This window comes from Lonchura striata, chromosome 5 (assembly GCF_050655825.1).
Source record: "Lonchura striata isolate lonStrDom1 chromosome 5, ASM5065582v1, whole genome shotgun sequence".
NCBI classification, from domain to species: domain Eukaryota; kingdom Metazoa; phylum Chordata; class Aves; order Passeriformes; family Estrildidae; genus Lonchura; species Lonchura striata.
In genome coordinates, this window is record NC_140707.1 from 21361681 (window position 1) to 21378746 (window position 17066).

At 52.4% G+C, this 17066-nt stretch overlaps 2 protein-coding genes across 3 annotated transcripts; one reads left to right on the forward strand and one right to left on the reverse strand.

Moving 5' to 3' along the window:
* The first annotated feature begins 2409 nt into the window (after nt 1-2409).
* Nucleotides 2410-16698, forward strand: CHST14 (carbohydrate sulfotransferase 14). 2 transcript variants are annotated; one of them, XM_085581393.1, is made up of 3 exons: nt 2410-4902; nt 5788-11894; nt 13197-16698. In XM_085581393.1, exon 1 carries the CDS (start codon nt 2425-2427, stop codon nt 3499-3501), a length of 1077 nt encoding a protein of 358 aa, XP_085437519.1. In that variant the 5' UTR covers nt 2410-2424; the 3' UTR covers nt 3502-4902; nt 5788-11894; nt 13197-16698. The 2 variants fall into 2 exon arrangements, with proteins under 2 accessions (XP_085437519.1, XP_085437518.1); XM_085581392.1 differs by having other exon boundaries at nt 2410-11894.
* LOC110467575 (prolactin-releasing peptide receptor) lies at nt 13175-15662 on the reverse strand. Its single transcript, XM_085581391.1, has one exon. The coding sequence runs from the start codon at nt 15660-15662 to the stop codon at nt 14577-14579; it is 1086 nt and encodes a 361-aa protein (XP_085437517.1). The 3' UTR covers nt 13175-14576.
* Nucleotides 16699-17066: the final 368 nt, after the last annotated feature.

Here is a 17066-nt window from a genome sequence, read left to right on the forward strand (position 1 = left end):
TCCTGCTCACTCTGGGTGTTAATTAGGCACACTGAGTGTAACCACAATTAATTTTCCCTGGTGACACAGGGTTTAGCCCTGCAAACCAGCCCCTGAACCCTGTATTTGCTTGGCTGTGCTGTTCCTGTAGAGACTCTGCATCCCACCCCATATCTTTGCTCTTCAGACCAGTCCTTAAATCCAAGTTCGCTTTGGAAAATAGCCCCGCTGACCTCGTGGGCACTTTCCTGTTTCTCTGCATTTCCAGAACCAGTGGGCTATTCTGTATAACTGCTCCTGACCTAGAGATATTAGTGGGGAATAGGAACAAAAAGGGATGAGCAGTGCCAGACTAACACGCCTTGGAAGAAATAAAAATTCCCCTTGGCTGCTTTGGAGTTTGCTGCAATCAGGCTTTTTCCTCAGGAGGAGGGATTGATTTTTGTCTCAGTGACACGGATTTTATATGTTGGCACGGCTTCAGTTTGGGCTGGTGTTGAGATCAGATCAGGACCTGCCCTCTGAAATGAGAGCAGGAATCTGATAGCACCTCATGTGCAGCTTTGCTGGTGGCAGGGTCGGATATCGGTCTCTTCCTAGAGCTAATGCTGTATTTACATCCAAATAAAACTGGGAAATGTGCAATAATCTAGCTGCAGGCTCTCATGCTGCGCTCCAAGTGCTTTGTCTGCCTTGGCTGACAAAATGCTCTTGGCTCCTGATCAAAGGAAAGTGAGTGGAAGCTGGTTTTCTCTTGATGTTAAGAAAGCTCCTGACAGAGAGTCCCTGCAAGGCTGGTTAAGAGCCCAGGCCCCGTGGTAGGCTAGGAAAACTCATTGAAGACAATGCGGAGAACAATGGCAGCGCGGAATGACTTCGGAAAGGGCTGTGTGAGGAAATGGCATCCTGATGGCGGGGTTAGTGCCGCAGGCGTCCAGGGGATGGCCTGAAGCAGCAGGTGAGCGGCTGGGGTCATTCACAGAGGTGCTCTGGGGGAAATGCCTGCCAAGGGTTGGCAAATCCCTCCCTCTGGCTCTCCGTGGTGGCACAGCCTCGTCGGCTCAGCAAGTAGACAGTGTCTTCCCCTCCTCCAGGTGCTAAACCTGTGCAGGAATTCTAGAATTCCTTAAAGTGGGGCACAATGCCAAACTGTGGATAGTTTGGCCTGGTATTGCAAAAACCACCCGTTGTCACTGCTCAAGGCCCCGGAAGCACTGGGATGTGAACTGTGCTGCCGGCAGCGCCCGGGAACCTTCGGAGCAAAGCTGGTGGGCTGTTTGAATTGGCACTTCAGTGTGGTTTGGGATGAGAGCAGTGTGAAGTGCTGCTCAGGCCTTTGCCTGACTGGCATCCCGACACGCCGAGGTGCTGCTGGATGGATGGCTCTGGACTCGCTCCAGAGGGGTGATCAGTAAGAGTAAGTGCTATGAGGAGCAGCCGAGGGAGCTGGGGAGCTCAGCCTGGAGAAGAGGAGGTTGAGGGGGGCGTTCTCGCTCTCTACAATTCCCTGACAGAAAGGTGCAGCCAAGTGGGGGTCAGGCTCCGCTCACGGCGAACAAGTGACAGTAGAGGAAATGACCTCAAGTTGCACGAGGTTGGACATCAGGAGGAATTTTTCTCACGTAAAGGGATGTCAGGTGCTGGAAGAGGCTGTCCAGGGAGATGGTGGAGTCCCCAAACTTGCAGGTGTTCAAGGAAGGACTGGACATGGCACTCAGTGCTCTGGGCTGGGTGAGAGCCAGTCACAGGTTGGATTCAGTGGTCTGAGGGATTTTTTTCCAACCTGATGATTCTGTGATTAGAGGGCTGGAGCAGCTTTGCTCTAGAGACAAGCTGGGAGAGCAGGGGATGTTCAGCCTGGAGAAAACTCCAGGATTACTTGAGAGCCCTTTCCTGTGCCTAAAGGGCTCCAATAGATCTGGGGAGGGACTTGGGATACGAGATGGAGGGGACAGGACAAGGGGAAAGGGCTTCCCACTGCCAGAGGGCAGAGTTAGGTGGGAGATTGGGAAGAAATTCTTCCCTGGGAGGGTGCTGAGGCCCTGGCACAGGTTGCCCAGAGAAGCCGTGGCTGCCCCTGGATCCCTGGAAGTGTCCAAGGCCAGGTTAGACGGGGCTTAGAGCAACCTAGGCCGGTGGAAGGTGTCGCTGCCCGTGGCACGGGGTGTCACTGGATGTGCCCTGAGGTCCCTATCGCACCCGCTGCTCGGTTATCCCGAGACTCGGCGGTCCCCCTGCTCGGTTATCCCGAGACTCGGCGGTCCCCCTGCTCGGTTATCCCGAGACTCGGCGGTCCCCGCCGCGGGGCCCCGGGCGGGGCGGGCTCAGTGCGGGGCGGTCCCGCCGCCTCTTCCGCCCCGCGCCGTCACCGCGCCCGCCCCGCCCCGCCGAGCCCGGACCTCCCCACGGCCCGGCCGAGCCTGCCCGGCCCGGGAGCTGCCGGCCATGCAGCCCCGCGGCCCCGGCCCCGCCGAGCCCCGCCGGGCGGTCCCGCCGGGCCGCAGCCGGGCGCGCTCCCGGGGCGCGGCGGGCGCGGCGCTCCTGCCCTCCATGCTGATGTTCGGCGTCATCCTGGCCTCCAGCGGGCTGCTCCTCATGATCGAGCGCGGCATCCTCGCCCAGGTCGGGCCGCCGCCGCTGCACCCGCCCGCGGGGCCGTCGCGGCGGGACGGGCGGGACTCGCCGGCGGAGCTGGAGCTGGAGGTGCTGCGGGACACGCGGAACCGCACGATCCGCGCCCTGTGCGGGCAGCGCTCCATGCCCCGCAGCGTCTGGGAGCTGCCGCCCGGGCAGCGCCGCACGGTGCTCCGGCACCTCCTGGTCAGCGACAAGTACCGCTTCCTCTACTGCTACGTGCCCAAGGTGGCCTGCTCCAACTGGAAGCGCATCCTGAAGGTGCTGGACGGGGCTCTGGAGAGCGTGGACGTGCAGGGGAAGATGGACCACAAGAGCGACCTGGTGTTCCTGGGCGACATGAAGCCGGAGGAGATCAGCTACCGCCTGAAGCACTACTACAAGTTCATCTTCGTGCGGAACCCGATGGAGAGGCTGCTCTCGGCCTACCGCAATAAATTCGGGGAGATCAAGGAGTACCAGCAGAAGTACGGCGTGGAGATCGTCCGGCGGTACCGCAAGAACGGGGGGAACTCGGCCGGCGACGACGTGTCCTTCTCCGAGTTCCTGCAGTACCTGCTGGACGAGGATGTGGAGCGCATGAACGAGCACTGGATGCCCATCTACAACCTGTGCCAGCCCTGCGCCGTCAGGTACGACTTCATCGGCTCCTACGAGCGGCTTCACGCCGACGCCAACCACGTGCTGGAGCACATCCAGTCTCCCTCCTTCGTCCGCTTCCCGGAGCGCCAGGCCTGGTACAAGCCCGTGACGGCCGAGACGCTGCACTACTACCTGTGCAACACCCAGCGCCGGCTGATCAGAGAGCTCCTCCCCAAGTACATCCTGGACTTCTCCCTCTTCGCCTACCCCCTGCCCAACATCACCAGCGAGTTCTGCAGGCAGTGAAGCAGCTCCTGTTGAGAGACGGTGCCAATTCTGCCTTGGCTACAAAGATTTGCTTGCGCAGCCCTCGCTGCTGTGTGAAGCACGGTCCTCTATGCATTATTTCCTAATTTTATACTTTGCAAACACTGTTTATATAAAAAACTCTCTACTGCCTTCACTACTTAGGATCCTTTTTGTACCTCTCTGACTTTCCTGTGTGCATACGCCACTGGCTCGAGCAGAGTAGCTTTTGTATCTCTATTTTGCTCTAAATCCTTTTTTTATCCCACAACGTGGAGAGCTCCTGTAAGGAATCTGAGAAATTTATATATTTAAAATATTTTTCTTCCTTTTTTGGGTTTTGTACTAAACATTGGTTGAATTGAGATCATAACGTGGCAGTTAACGCTGATTTTTAGTGCATTAAGCCAGTCCTGGGTGGGTTTTGGCATAAGTAGAAAAAAAAGGTAAACCAGGCCCCATTTATCCTTTATTTTTTTCATTTTAGATGGTACTTAAATGAGGCTGGTCATTTTTTTCTGTGTCAGTAGCACCTCTGGTTTTAATTTTTATTTGTGTTATTATTTTTATTTTTATTTACCATTGAAATAGAATTAGGGATAGGATAATACCCCTTCTTTGGGTGATTTTGGGAGTACAACTATTTACCCAGCCTTATGTATCAGATGCAATATCAAGCCATCACATTCTGCTCTTTTCTCTGAATTGAAGCAGTACAGACTCAGGATAAGATCAAATCCCATCCTGGTCCTTAGGATGGAAAACAAATCCCACGGACCACATGCCAGCTTGCAGCCTCGTGGGTCCCTGCATGGAAACCACTGTGGAAAAACCCTTTCTCCAGCCATGTTTGAAACAATGGTGATTTGTGGATTGACTTTTCCTCCTTTAATAGCTGTGCATACTCTTTTTATAGCTCTTGTATTTAATTATGGCTCTGGAATCGTAAAAGTTTGGGAGATAAGGCAGGATTTTGTTCCTGGGAGGCTGTGTCTTCATTTCTAATAAAGTTTTTATATGAATTAGCCTGTTAGTGCTCTTCCTTGGGATTGTTTGTGTCCTTGGAGGGGCTTCTGCCCCTCATGCTGAGCCACAACACAAAGGTGGGATGAATTGGTTGTTCCTGTTGTGATTAAATAATGTTTTCATTGCCAGAGCAGAACCAACCCATGGAGAATGGACATGCTGGAGCCAAACGCATAACAGGACACAGGGAAATGAGATGAAAAACAGCAAAATTGGCTCCTAATTGCTGTGGAGTTAGTACAAAGTGATTTTGGAGCTGGCAACTTCCTGGGATTCCTCTTTTAATTTTCTTTCCCCATTTTTAAGGTGTTTTCTTCAGGATTTTAACATTTTCTGAAAGAAGGGCATGGAGCCGCACCCAAGCCCACTGTTGGGGTAAGTGGCCAAGGACATTTTGGGCTGAGGGATTTTTACCTTTGCTGAGGGGGCAGTGGCTGGGTATGAAGGCAATGACTGGAACATTCATGGATTTGAGCTCCTGGCTGTGTCCTGAATCTGTGGGCACGGATTCCAGGCCAAAAGTGGGTCAGAAATTGGCTTTTCTCTCTTCATGCCCACTCTGAAATTGGCAGCATTCCTGCCTGTTCCCAGGGGTTTTGGTGCCCGGTGCTGGAAGAACTGGAGATCTGTCCTCCAGCCAAAGGCACCAGATCTGGCTGGGAATCAGATTTTGTTTTGTGAAAGAGATGCTACTGAGGAGTGTGGGCTGAGCTGTAATTAAACCTGACCTCCAGGTCTCCCTAACTAGGAATAAGTTGGTGAGACTTTGCTATCTTTGCTTCTGGGAACATTTCCCGCTCGTTTGGTAATTCAGTTTTTAATTAAATGTTTATTTCTCAGTAGTTTTAAAAGTTTATGCTGCTTGTTTGTTTATCTGCTGCAGCTTCTGTTCTCTATATTAAATTTCTGTCGCTTTCCCCCTTAATCTAATTTACTGTGCACAGGATTTTGCTTTTCTCAGACTCCCTCTCTCTCATTTTCTGAGCATCAATGATCACCCTTTTCTCTTTAAACAAAGCAAACAGGCTTCCACCTTCTTGTACCTTCCTGTGAAGAGGATTTTAATTCAGGTAGAGCATTGTAACTTGGGAAGAAGTTGGTCTGCAGGTCAGCAAAAATGAGAAATCTATCGGGTTTCCATTATTTGGGCTACATTTTATCTGTGACCAATGGTACAATTACCCATGGCAGCTTTGTAAGAGTAGAGTGGAAAAAAAAGTCAGCTCCCTCTGCAGCTGTATCATTTCTTTCCTTTGTCAGGTGTTTCTCCAGGGTGGAATAAATCAGGAGGAGATTCCAGAGCTGACAGCAGGCGCTGGAGGTGAGAGGTGCTGAGCAGGATTCAGCCATTCCCTGGAGCACGGGGAAAGGGATGACAGCTGCAGGAGCAGGGAGGAAAACATGAAGTTATGAACTGGTTTGGATCTGCTCCAGGCTGGCAGCTCCCTTTCCCACCTTTCCATCCCTACATGTGCAGTTATCCTGCAGAATAACTTTCCCCTTTTGAATTCTATTTTGTTAATCCTCAATTCTGTACCGAATGCCCCAAACTCCCCTGAGTGAACAACCCGAGGTTTTGGCATCAGGGTTTGTCCCTGCTTTTTCCTCACTTGCTTATTCCAATTTTGTGCTGATAAATCTCATCCCTGACCCCACAGCTCTCATGTTCTCCCTGTAGAACCCTGTCCAGGGGTGTGGAGACACCCCAACAGTTTAATTCCACCTCATGACACAGAAACCTTCTGATTCCCTCTGAAGTACCATAATGTTACTGTATTTTGTCATTAGTCTCTTCTCCTGCTCAGTTTTTGGAATTTGGAGCTGGTTTGATGTTTCCCTGAAGACCAGGGAGCAAGACAGGTTAGGAACCTTTGCTCTTCCAAAAATCTCACTTCACATGTCATCTTCTTTACTAATTCCAACATTACACCTGCAAAGTCTCATTCCACCCTTCCCAAACCCCAGCATGAAAGGAGTTTGGAATACATTCCCTCTGGTCCCCATGCTCAGCTCGGGGTGTATGTCAGGTTTCTCCTCTTTCCTGTGGGTCTTGTGTGGATTTTGCAGGAATAACCAACTTCCTGGCCAGGCACTGGGGCTGAAATAATCACATTAAGGCTGCCAGTCACCAAGTTGGCTGGTAGCCATGACCCCAGATCTAGCGGGAATAAAGCTTTGGGAATGGCGGCGGGAGCGAGCGGTGCCAGGGACGGCTGCTCTGACGCCTGCAGACGGCATCACACCAGCCTGGCTTCTGCTCCTCTTGGCTCCCAGCCTCCCTGCTGATGGACGAGAGTCACCCCGGCCCGTGGACCTTGCTTTGAGCACGAACATCCTTGGGATTTCTTTCCCTCGCAGGCAGGATTTTGCAAGAGCCAAAAGAAAGACGTCTCCAATGGGGCTGTGGTGTGTGGAAATATTTTAGTATTCATAGAATCCCGGAATGGTTTGGGTTGGAAGGGACCTTAAAGATCGTGAGGTTCCAACCCCCTTCCATGGGTGGGTTTGAGAGGGTGTCAGGCACATCCCTGGGTGAGGCTCTTTGCCACTGTAAAGCAAGGAAATGAGGAAGGCTGGGATGAAAAACTCCGTGCCCAAGCGCTGCCCCCGCCCTGCACCCCTCGCCTTTTATCGCAGCTATTTTGCATGTGAATGAGAACTTTCCCACTTCCTTCTGGGGCTTGAATTGGCAAACGGGGAGTTGTTAAAAAATCTCCAGTCTTCAGCCCCGACAAAGGATGGTTGCCATGGAAATAATGGAAGTTGCATCGTGAGCAAAATATGTCCAGGCCAGCCGCCAGCGGCAGGGAGGAGGGAACACCTTGTCGGTCAGGAACCTCCTGCCAGGGCCCATGTGCCTCCACGTGCTTTTCCTTGTCCTTGGCAGCTTGTCCTTTGGGTTAAAAGAGCAGAAATCACAAGTGTCATGATTGGATGGGAAGGGCTTGTGGAACTTCACCTGCTCTTTCCACAGTGCTGGTGCCACCAAATTCAGCAGAGCTGCCCCACATTTAGCATCCCAAAGGGTGGCTGTAGCAGGGTTGGAACCAAAGCTGGAATTCCATCTCATGTAACAGGCAGGAGTCTCCTATCTCAGTTATATCCAACCTCTTCTTCATGTCCAGGAATCTTCCAGGTCTATTTTCCACCTGCCTATAAAGACAGACAAGGTGGCTTCCTTTTCTTCTGCGGAAAAAAAGCACCTTTGGATTTTAAACTCTCCAAAAGCCTTTTCGTTGCAGACCCACAATGATAACCTGCATTTTCTGTTGCTTTCAGCAAATCTTAAGGTGATTTGAAGCCAAGAAGATTGAGGAATTTGCCTTATACCTCTCCAAAGTGCTAATGGGAGCCACAGAATCCTTGCTGAGCTATGAGAGGGACTAAAATAAATCTCCATCAGGGTTTATCCATGAGCTGCAGAGCTCTTTGGTGAGGCCTGGAATCAGTGTGGAAGCTGCTGCACCTTTCAGTGGCTCTGGTGAGTGGTATTTGCTGGTGGGAGCTTGGAATGGGGAACAGCAGGGCACTCTGGGGCTTAAACACATCCTTCTGCTCTTCTGAAAGCACCAGGGGCTTGGGAAGAAGCTCAAAGCAAGCAGGAAAATCCTGTTTGTTGCTGTTGGGGAGCATCAGGTGAGGAGGAAAACAGGGATGTGGGAACCAGCAGCAGCACACAGGTGCCTGAGGAAACCCCTGCTGAAGCTGCCACTGTTTGAAGGAATTTTAAGGTGCTGGAGTGGGGAGTAAAGGATAAAGAGCTTGGCTGAGTGTAGGCTCAGATCTCCTGCCACCAACAGCAGAACTGAGAAGGTTCAGGCTGATTTCTAACCTGGGAAAGGGCCAAGCAGGGAGAAGCAGCAAAGCCTTGAGATTTAAAATGTGAAAACATAGGAAGTGCATATAAATATCTGGATCCCCGTGCTACTTTTTCTTCACACACCTCAATCCCACCTCTTGATCATTGCAAGTCCAGGTGGATATTAAGCTGATGAGAGCCTGACCTATGGGGAGAATCCCAGAATGATTTTGGTGGAAAAAGACCTTAAAAATCATCTAGTCCCACCTCCTGACATGGGCAGGGACACCTTCCAATACACCAGATTGCTCCAAGCCCCATCCAAAATCAAGGTGTCCTGTGGGATCGTGGGGTCAGGAGGCTTTTGGGGGTGAGGAACTTTGAAGGAAGCAGCAGCTGGGAATGAGGAGCTGGGGGCACTTGGGGTGGCTTGAAACCATCTGGTTTGTGGCAGGGCAGGGCAGGGCTGGGGGGTCTGTGCTGCTGAGTGCTCACAAAGAGCCCCCTGGAGCCAGGACTGCAGGAATCCACCCTCCGCTCGCTGCCTTCAGGCAATTCCGTATGAAAAACCGCTTTCACCAAGTCTTGCAATAGCAAGGGTGAGCCCTGCAGCGTTGCAGTGGATCTTTGAAGACTTCAAAGTCTTCAAAGCTGCCTTGGTGGGGACACTGCACGGTCCCACCGCCCCATCCCACCCTGTCACATCCCTCCCTTCCCTGCTCCAGCCTGGGGTGCTCCTGCACACCCCATCCCTGCCACCCCTCTGATCTGCCAGGGCTCAGCTCCGCCTGTTTGCGCAGTGTTCAACCCATCCCCACCCCTCCCCATGGCTCCCAATTCCAAGGTCACCATAAAATTCCAAACCTGCTCCGTTAGAGCATCGACTTTTCGGGGAGCTCTGCCAGCTGCTCCCTCCCATCCGGAGGGCTCGGCAGAATTCCCCATCCCATGCTTCCCCTGCTGGCAGGAAGCAGTCTGGCAGACAGCATGTTTAGAGGAGACTGATGTCTCGGAGCCACCGAACCATTTAATTGCCAATAAACACAGCCCACATGTAAATAATTATAGAGACCCGGGAACTGTGTCGTCTTCCATGGAGGGAGGGAGCTGTCAGCCTGGAAACACCCCATGGCAAGGGGAGAAATTAAGATTTCTTGTTAATGCAGGAGGGATGAGCATCAATAAACCTGCATGGATATTTCCAGGTGTTGGTTCAGGCTCAGGGTAGCCCAGAAGGTGATGGCTCCTGATGAACTGAGAAGGACCAGGCTGCCCTTTTGGGCGAGTTTGAGGGTAAATATTGAAAATTCATCCATTTGCTTCACCAGGTTCTTGTTGCAACCCAGTGGGATTATTGCAATATCTTTTTTTTTTTTTTTCTTTTTTTTGGCCACATTTTTGGGATAAAGAGCTGCAAGGATTCTAGTTCAGAACTTCAGAGCTTTATCAACATCCCGCACATTCTGGGCAATGCAGAGACCCTTTGTTCCCCTGCCAGGACATCCCATCCCATCCCAGCTCCTGCCTTGAGCAGGGACATCTTCCACTAGACTGGGTTGCTCTAAGCCCTGTCCAACCTGGCCTTGGACACTTCCAGGGATGGGGCAGCCACAGCTTCTCCAGGCAGCCTCTGCCAGGGCCTCAGCACCCCCAAAAGGAAGAATTTCTTCCCAATCTCCCACGCTGCCCTCTGGCAGTGGGAACCCGTGTCACTCCAGGCCCAAAATCCTTCTGCAGCTCTCATGGAGCCCCTTTAGGCACAGGAAGGGGTACAAGGTCTCCCTGGAGCCTTAGGCAACCCCATTGGCATCTTTCACCCCCTGAGGCTGCCCTGGTTCCATTCCTGGAGCGGGAGGGGTGTCACCGTGCAGAGCCCCGCACCTCCACTGCCACAGGAGCCGCCTGGATCCCGCAATTTGGCTTTTCCCAGGAGGTTGATGGTTCCTATGGCAACGGAGAGCCGCTCTGCAGCGCTTCCCTGCGTGGCAATCAGCGCTCACCTCATCCGTGGAATGAGCGCCCGTCACCCTCACGCTGCGCGGCCTCGGCCGCATCCCGCTGGTCACAGCCTGGACACGGCCTGGAGCATCCCGGGGAGACAACCCCCCTGCCTGGGGGATCTGGCTGCAGCATCACCCCAAGTTCTCTGCTGCCAGGGGCTGTGGGATGACTCCATCCATCCCTGCTGCAGGAAATGTCTGCGTCTACCTCGTTGCTCCCAAAATTGGATATTTACCTGCAGTAAAATGATGCTTGGAGCGGGAGGGCTTTGGGGTCTGTGGCATGCTGGAGAGTCCCAGGCAGTGCCACCAAGGCAGGGGTATGTCTGTAGGTTTTTGGGGACTGGCACAAGGCACCCCATCCCTCATCATCACTTTGGGGAACAATGTTGAACTAAGTCTGGTAAATGCCAGATTTGTCCCTGAACGGGGGCGCGGTGACCGCGGTGTGTGACTAAGGAGATTCTTGGCATCTGCAGCGGGAGCTTGATGATGGATAAAAGAGATGAATGAGGAGTAAACTGGGGTTTAGGAAATCTTGGTTAATTTGCTGCAGCAAGAGCTTGCTACGCTCACAGAAATTAAAGTGTGAGCGCTCGCAGCGACGGAGGAGGAGGAGGAGGCACCGGGGAATACAGGATGAGTCGGAAGTGGGTACATCCATAAATCACCTGTGGTGCTTTCAATAATTCAACAGTGCTGGAAGATCCAGCAGTTCACAGAGAGGTGATGTCCATGGGAAAGTGCTCAGTCTGCCTGATGCAGTGGGATCCATCCCCAAGTGTCCCAGGGCGGGTTGGATGGGGTTTGGAGCAACCTGGGCTGCTGGAAGGTGTCCCTTGCCCACGGCAGGGGGTGGGACTGGGTGGGATTTAAGGTCCCTGCCATCCCAAACCAGGACTAATTCTAGGTCATTACTGTGAGCCTGAGCTGTATCAACTGTGCTTTTAGGCAAAAGAAGTGAAAATAAGTCTGATTTACTCATGTACATGTCACAAACCTGCCTCTTTAACCAGAGCCAAGATCTGGGAAGAGACTGGCCACGGTTTGTACAGCCCATGGAATCCACTCAGAGAAATGCAAGAGGTATTTTGCAAGCCCTGTCAAGGAAATTAGAAGCAGTGGCTTGAGTCAGAATGTTATTCACAATAAACCAAGAAATAATGATAATAATAATGATGATAATACTATAAAATGAATCAGCAATTTCTAAGCTTTTTCCAGATCCACAAATAAAATTTGCCCAATGATCCTGGCTCAGTGGAAGAGCTTCTCTATTCTGGATTTTTATCATCCCTGGTGATATCCAGACAGAACAAACAAAGTGAGAAGGGGACTAAAAGTCAATGGAAAATTACCAGGCTAATTTTGTTTGCTGTGCCTGTTTTGGAGACAGAGGAGGGAATTTCTAGGAGTACACATGAAAACTGTGTTGATCCTTTGTGTGCATTTAGAGCTGATCCTCATCTCAATTCATTCTGCAGTGCAGGACAAAGGGCTTCATCATCTGCAGCCATGGGAGAAATCTGGATGGGGACCAAATAATGGGAATAATACCTTGCTTGTAGGTAAGCTCTTTCAAATAATCATGTCTTGGGTGCTTTTGAGAGACCATCACTGGAATAATTTATATTATCTACCCCAATTATATTATCTGCCCCTTGAAGCTGTAAACACTTGAACAGGCTGGCCAATATTTTCCCTTCCTGGGCTGTGTCCTGGCAGATGGGAGAGCTACAGGCACCAAATCCAGGTAGAGGAGAGGGTCACAACATGGAATTGTTTAGGTTGGAAAAGATCTTTAAGATAATTGAGTCCAACTGTTATCCCAACAAGAGAGTTTGGGAGGAAAAAACAGTCTCGGGGAGAATATTGTGCAAAGCTCTTAATAATTGAGGATGATTTAACAAAAATATCCCCTTTATACCCCCTGGTTCCTGGGAGAAAAGCTTTGAGCAGCTTCCTGAGGAAAGCTCTGCAGAATCAGCCTTCAAACATGTTTTCCTCCCTCATTTATCTGATTAATTTGCTCTCATTAGGAAAACCAACCATGTTTTCCTTTATATATCCAGTTTCTGTGAATCACAGACTGCAGCTCCGGGATTTCTGTGTTTATTCTCATAAGTCTCTCAGCTTTTAGCTCACTCTCCCAAAATAGTATTTTCCCTTTTCCTGCAGGTAGTTGGGGGAATGAGCAAAACATCTAAACAGGGTGACCTGAGGGTGGGGGGTTTCTCTCCCAGTGCTCAATAACTGCTAATTCTAGTCTAGTCTGGAAACATGGAAGAGGAAACCTCTTTGTGAATCATCCTCTGGGATGGATATATGGATTTTAAATGATCCTGCAGATAAATGCAGTGATGGGAATGAGTGGGTGGTGGAGGTGGGGGGGGGGGGGAGGGGAAAGGCTAAGAAGAGTAATTTAGGGAAACTTAGGGGTTTTAATTAAGAGTGAAGTAATAGAGATTGTGATGGGATTAAATGAAGAGAAAAGGAATCAACATCAGCAGTGACAGAACAAGGGGAAATGGCTTCAGTCAGACAGAGGGCAGGATTAAATGGGATACTGGAAAGAAATTCTTGGCTCCAAGGATGGTGAAACCCTGGCACAGGGTGCCCAGAGAAGCTGTGGCTGTCCCATCCCTAGAAGTGTCCAAGGTCAGGCTGTATGGGGCTTGGAGCAACCTGGTCCAGCACTAATCCCAGCCTGACCTCCAAGGATCTGCCTCTGCCCAGGACTGGGACAGAACGAATCATATCCAAGCTGGCATCTCCCTGGGATGTGGCTGAGCTGCAGGCAGGGGTTTCTGGGTTTTGTGGGATTCACATCAACACACACACAACCCAAGCTCTTGAAGCCTTTATTACAGGAAGGACACACAGGGATCTTCTGCCTTGCTTGGCTCCTCTGGAATGAGCAGCCCAGGCCCGGGGAAGCTGCAGGAAGCCGAGGAGGGAGCTGCTCTGTGGGAACAGCACAGAGGCCACTGGCACTACTTTGGAGGGGTCCCTGTCTCTGCTGGTCACTCCACAGAAGATCACGAGTCCTTCTAGGGTCACCATGAGGGCCTCAGCCAGAAGGTGAGTGAGCTTATGGAGGGTGTAAGGAGAGTGGATTGGGGATCCTGTTGGGGTCCAGCCAGCTGTGTCTGCCCTGGATGCTCCCCAGCTGCTGGCAGAAGCCGGGATGCTGGCCAGTGCCATGGGCAGGCTCTGTGCAGGGCTGAGGACCTGTTGCCTGGGGGCTTTGAAATCCTGTCCTTGGGCATGAGGAGCAGTGGGAGGTCACGGTTCGGCCCCACAGAGCAGAGCTGGGAGCTGCCACGGCCCTGAGCTGTGGTGCCTACAGTAGTGCTGGTGTCTGTGGGCTGTTCCCAAGGGTTTCTCCTGGGAAATCAAGAGGTTAAAACCTAGATGGGAATTGGGTGTAAGGAGATGCTGCCTTCTGCATGTGCTGCTTGCACAGAGCAGCCTGAGAGGCCACAGAGGCACTTCAGACACAGAGGAGCACTGATAAGCAGACCCACCCTTCATCTGGCAGCTTCTAGGAAAGAGCAGCCTGGCACTGGCATTCCCACCTCCACTGCAGGACCCTGAACGTCAACCAACCTCAGCATCCCTGGGAGCAGAATTTGAAGCATCATTCCCAGCAAACTCATCACTTGAGATCTTTTGAGTCCTACTTGGCCACGAAGAGCAGTGATGACTTCATGGATGTGCCCGGCTGCATCTGCACCTTTGCACCTTTGGCTGGAGAAACTGGGATGCCCTGTCTGGTTACGGGGGTGGCTCCTCCAGCAGGCCAAGCAGGTGATGGAAGTCACACCCCTTCCAAACCAGCCACCTGCTGTCAGCAGCGACGTGCCCCCAATCTGCACCTGCAGAATGCACATTGTCCTACATTGTCTCTTCACCAGTAAGCCACAATTTTAAAGGATAAATGCACAGCAATTTCACGGTTCCCTGTGCAAGTCGACCTCTTCCCGTGGCACAAAGTGCTGCCTGTTGCTTAGGAACAATCTATATTCTACAAAATGAAGATGTGCGCTCTCCAAAGAATTTTTTACACAATGGGTGCTTGCCTCAGACACCGACCCACCTTCTGCATAAACCACGGGGTGAAGTCTTTGTGCTCCAAATGTAGAACTGGACACCTACTACACCCAGCCATGATTTGGGATATAGGGGTATGTCCCAGCCATGGTTTGGGATATAGGGCTACGCAAACCCAATCCCTCAAGGTCCTCCATCTAAGGTAACCTGGACTGCAAAGCTATCTTGTCCGAGGCCCCGGTGGGAGCATCTGCCAGGGTGGAGCAGGTGTTGAAGCGGGAAGCCTTGCAGGACATGCTCCTGGAGCTCTGCTTCTTGCGGTAGAAGTAGCTGCTGAGGTGGAACCAGAACTTGTCGTGGAGGGAGGCGTAGATGAAGGGGTTGTAGCAGGCAGAGCTCATGGCGATCAGGTGGCACGAGACCTGGATGACATTGACGTACCTCTTGTCCAGGATGGTGAACTCCTCGTCGATGTCCCTGATGAAGTTGACCACCTGCAGGGGCAGCCAGCAGACGGCAAAGCAGACCACGGAAATGGTGAGCACGCGGAAGGTCTTGTGCTTGGTCCTGGTCCACTTGGCCTGGCAGGGGTGGGCGGCACCCGGCACATTCCTCCTGCGCAGGTGGTAGGTGATGGCACAGAAGGAGATGGACACGGCCAGCAGCGGGAGCATGTAGGAGAGCAGCAGCATCAGGCACGAGTACAGCAGCCGCTCCCTCTCCTCGTGCTTCCAGAACTCCTCGCAGATGATCATGTCGTGGCCGATGGCGTTGAGGTCCAAGTAGTGGGTGTGCAGTGAGGTGGGCACAGAGGCCACGATGGAGAGCAGCCAAATGCAGGCCACGAGGCCGACGCAGGCCCTGCGGCTGATCCGCCTGCGGATCGGGTACGCCACCACCACGTAGCGGTCGATGGCGATGGCCGTGAGAGACAGCACCGACACGAAGACGGTGGCAGCCTGCAGCAGGGTGACAAAGTGGCACATGAACATGCCGAAGAGCCAGCCCCGCTCCTCGAAGGCGTAGGACACGGTGAGGGGGACGCAGGCCAGGCACATGATGAAGTCAGCCACCGCCAGGTTCCCGATCAGGAAGTTGGTGGTGCAGTGCAGCTTCTTGGTGAGGGCGATGAGGAGGATGAGGAAAAGGTTCCCGATGCACGCCACCACCACCAGCGTGGCGTAGAGCGGGATGAAGAGCGGCTTCAGCTCCAGGAGCAGGTCCAGGCCGGTGAAGATCAGGGCTGAGTCGTTGTGCCAGGAGTCATTGGGCAGCTGAGCCATGGGAACCCCTGTGGCTGATGCAGCTTCTCCACAACTCAGAGTCAAACACAGATGAGCCTCTGAGCTCTGGAGGGGACACAAATACAATTTGGTTGAACTTCTGGGCAGAAGGACCTCTCCTGAGTCTTGGCCTTTTGCACAGCCTTGTGCTGAGGCACTGGCTGGTTTAAATGACTTGCTTAAGAGTGAAGATGCCCTGTGACAGACACAGTGGAGCTCCGGTATGGAGGAGATTTGGGAAGCTGGCTGTGAAATAGTCAAGCAGCCAGCACAGATCTGTGGGGATCTGCCAGTCTGGGGCAGCAGGATCCAGAAATCAGCTCAAGAAACCTCCCACACCTGGGAGCTGTGCTGACTTAAGGCAGAAAAAAAGGACACTCTTGCATTTCTTGCTTTTTATTTTTCCCAGTTAATTCCACCCTGACCCACCAGTCCCATGCCACCTGGCTGGGATGGGAAAGGAGCATCTTTTCCACCCCCTTCACTCCTGTGTCTCTCCCACCCCAGCCCATCCCACTGGGTTCTTTTATCCCCTTGGTTATATCTTCATCACCCGTGGAGCTTTGGCTTCTCCTGTCTTTCCCTGTGGCAGCTGTGATGGGAGGGAGGGAAGGAGGGAGAGCCTGGCTCCCTGACCACCTCCACAAACCCACTCAGAGTAGCACAGGGGAAAATGTAGTCCAACAGAAAATGTATGGAAATTAAGAGTTCCCCTCCAGGACGCTCCTTTCAAGCCCCACGCTCTCAAAATTATTGTTTGATCCCCCTTACCAGGATCTGGACAGCCTTTTCCCCCCAGTGGAGAGTCAAATCAGCATTAATTAAAAAACCCTTGTAATTAACCGAGGGATATTGAGGTTTTCTACATCCCAGCTGCACTCACAGGGCGCACGCTGTGATACCACAGCTCCAGGTCCCCGTGCCCTGCCTGGGGCAGGAGCACAAAATCCATCAGGAAACTTGCAGCTGAGGAGCCAAAATGCTCATTAACTTACAGAATGTAAATTCTGAAGCTCAATTAAATTCTCTAATTCTGCTTCGTGTACCCGCGAGAGTCAAACCAGCCCTTCTGCGCATCGCCGGGGTCCTGCTCCCTTTTCAATGAATGCTGAACCAATGGCTCTGGCTGGGCTTTGGGGGGTCCAGGGTGTGGCTGCGGGACCCCTGTCCCGGTCCGGAGCGCTCTTACCTGCCGAGGGGTCCGGGGTGCTCAGGGCCGGGAGCCGCCCGCTGCCCGCCGATGTTCCCGTGAGGATGAGGAGGAGCGTTCCCTTCGCAGGGGGTTCACCGGGAAGCTCCGGCACAGCCGATCGCAGCCGGGTTTTTTGTGGTGTGGTTGGTTTTTATTGTCTTGCTTTGTCTTTATTGGTTTTTATCCCCCCGCTGCCTGAGCCTTTCAGTCCC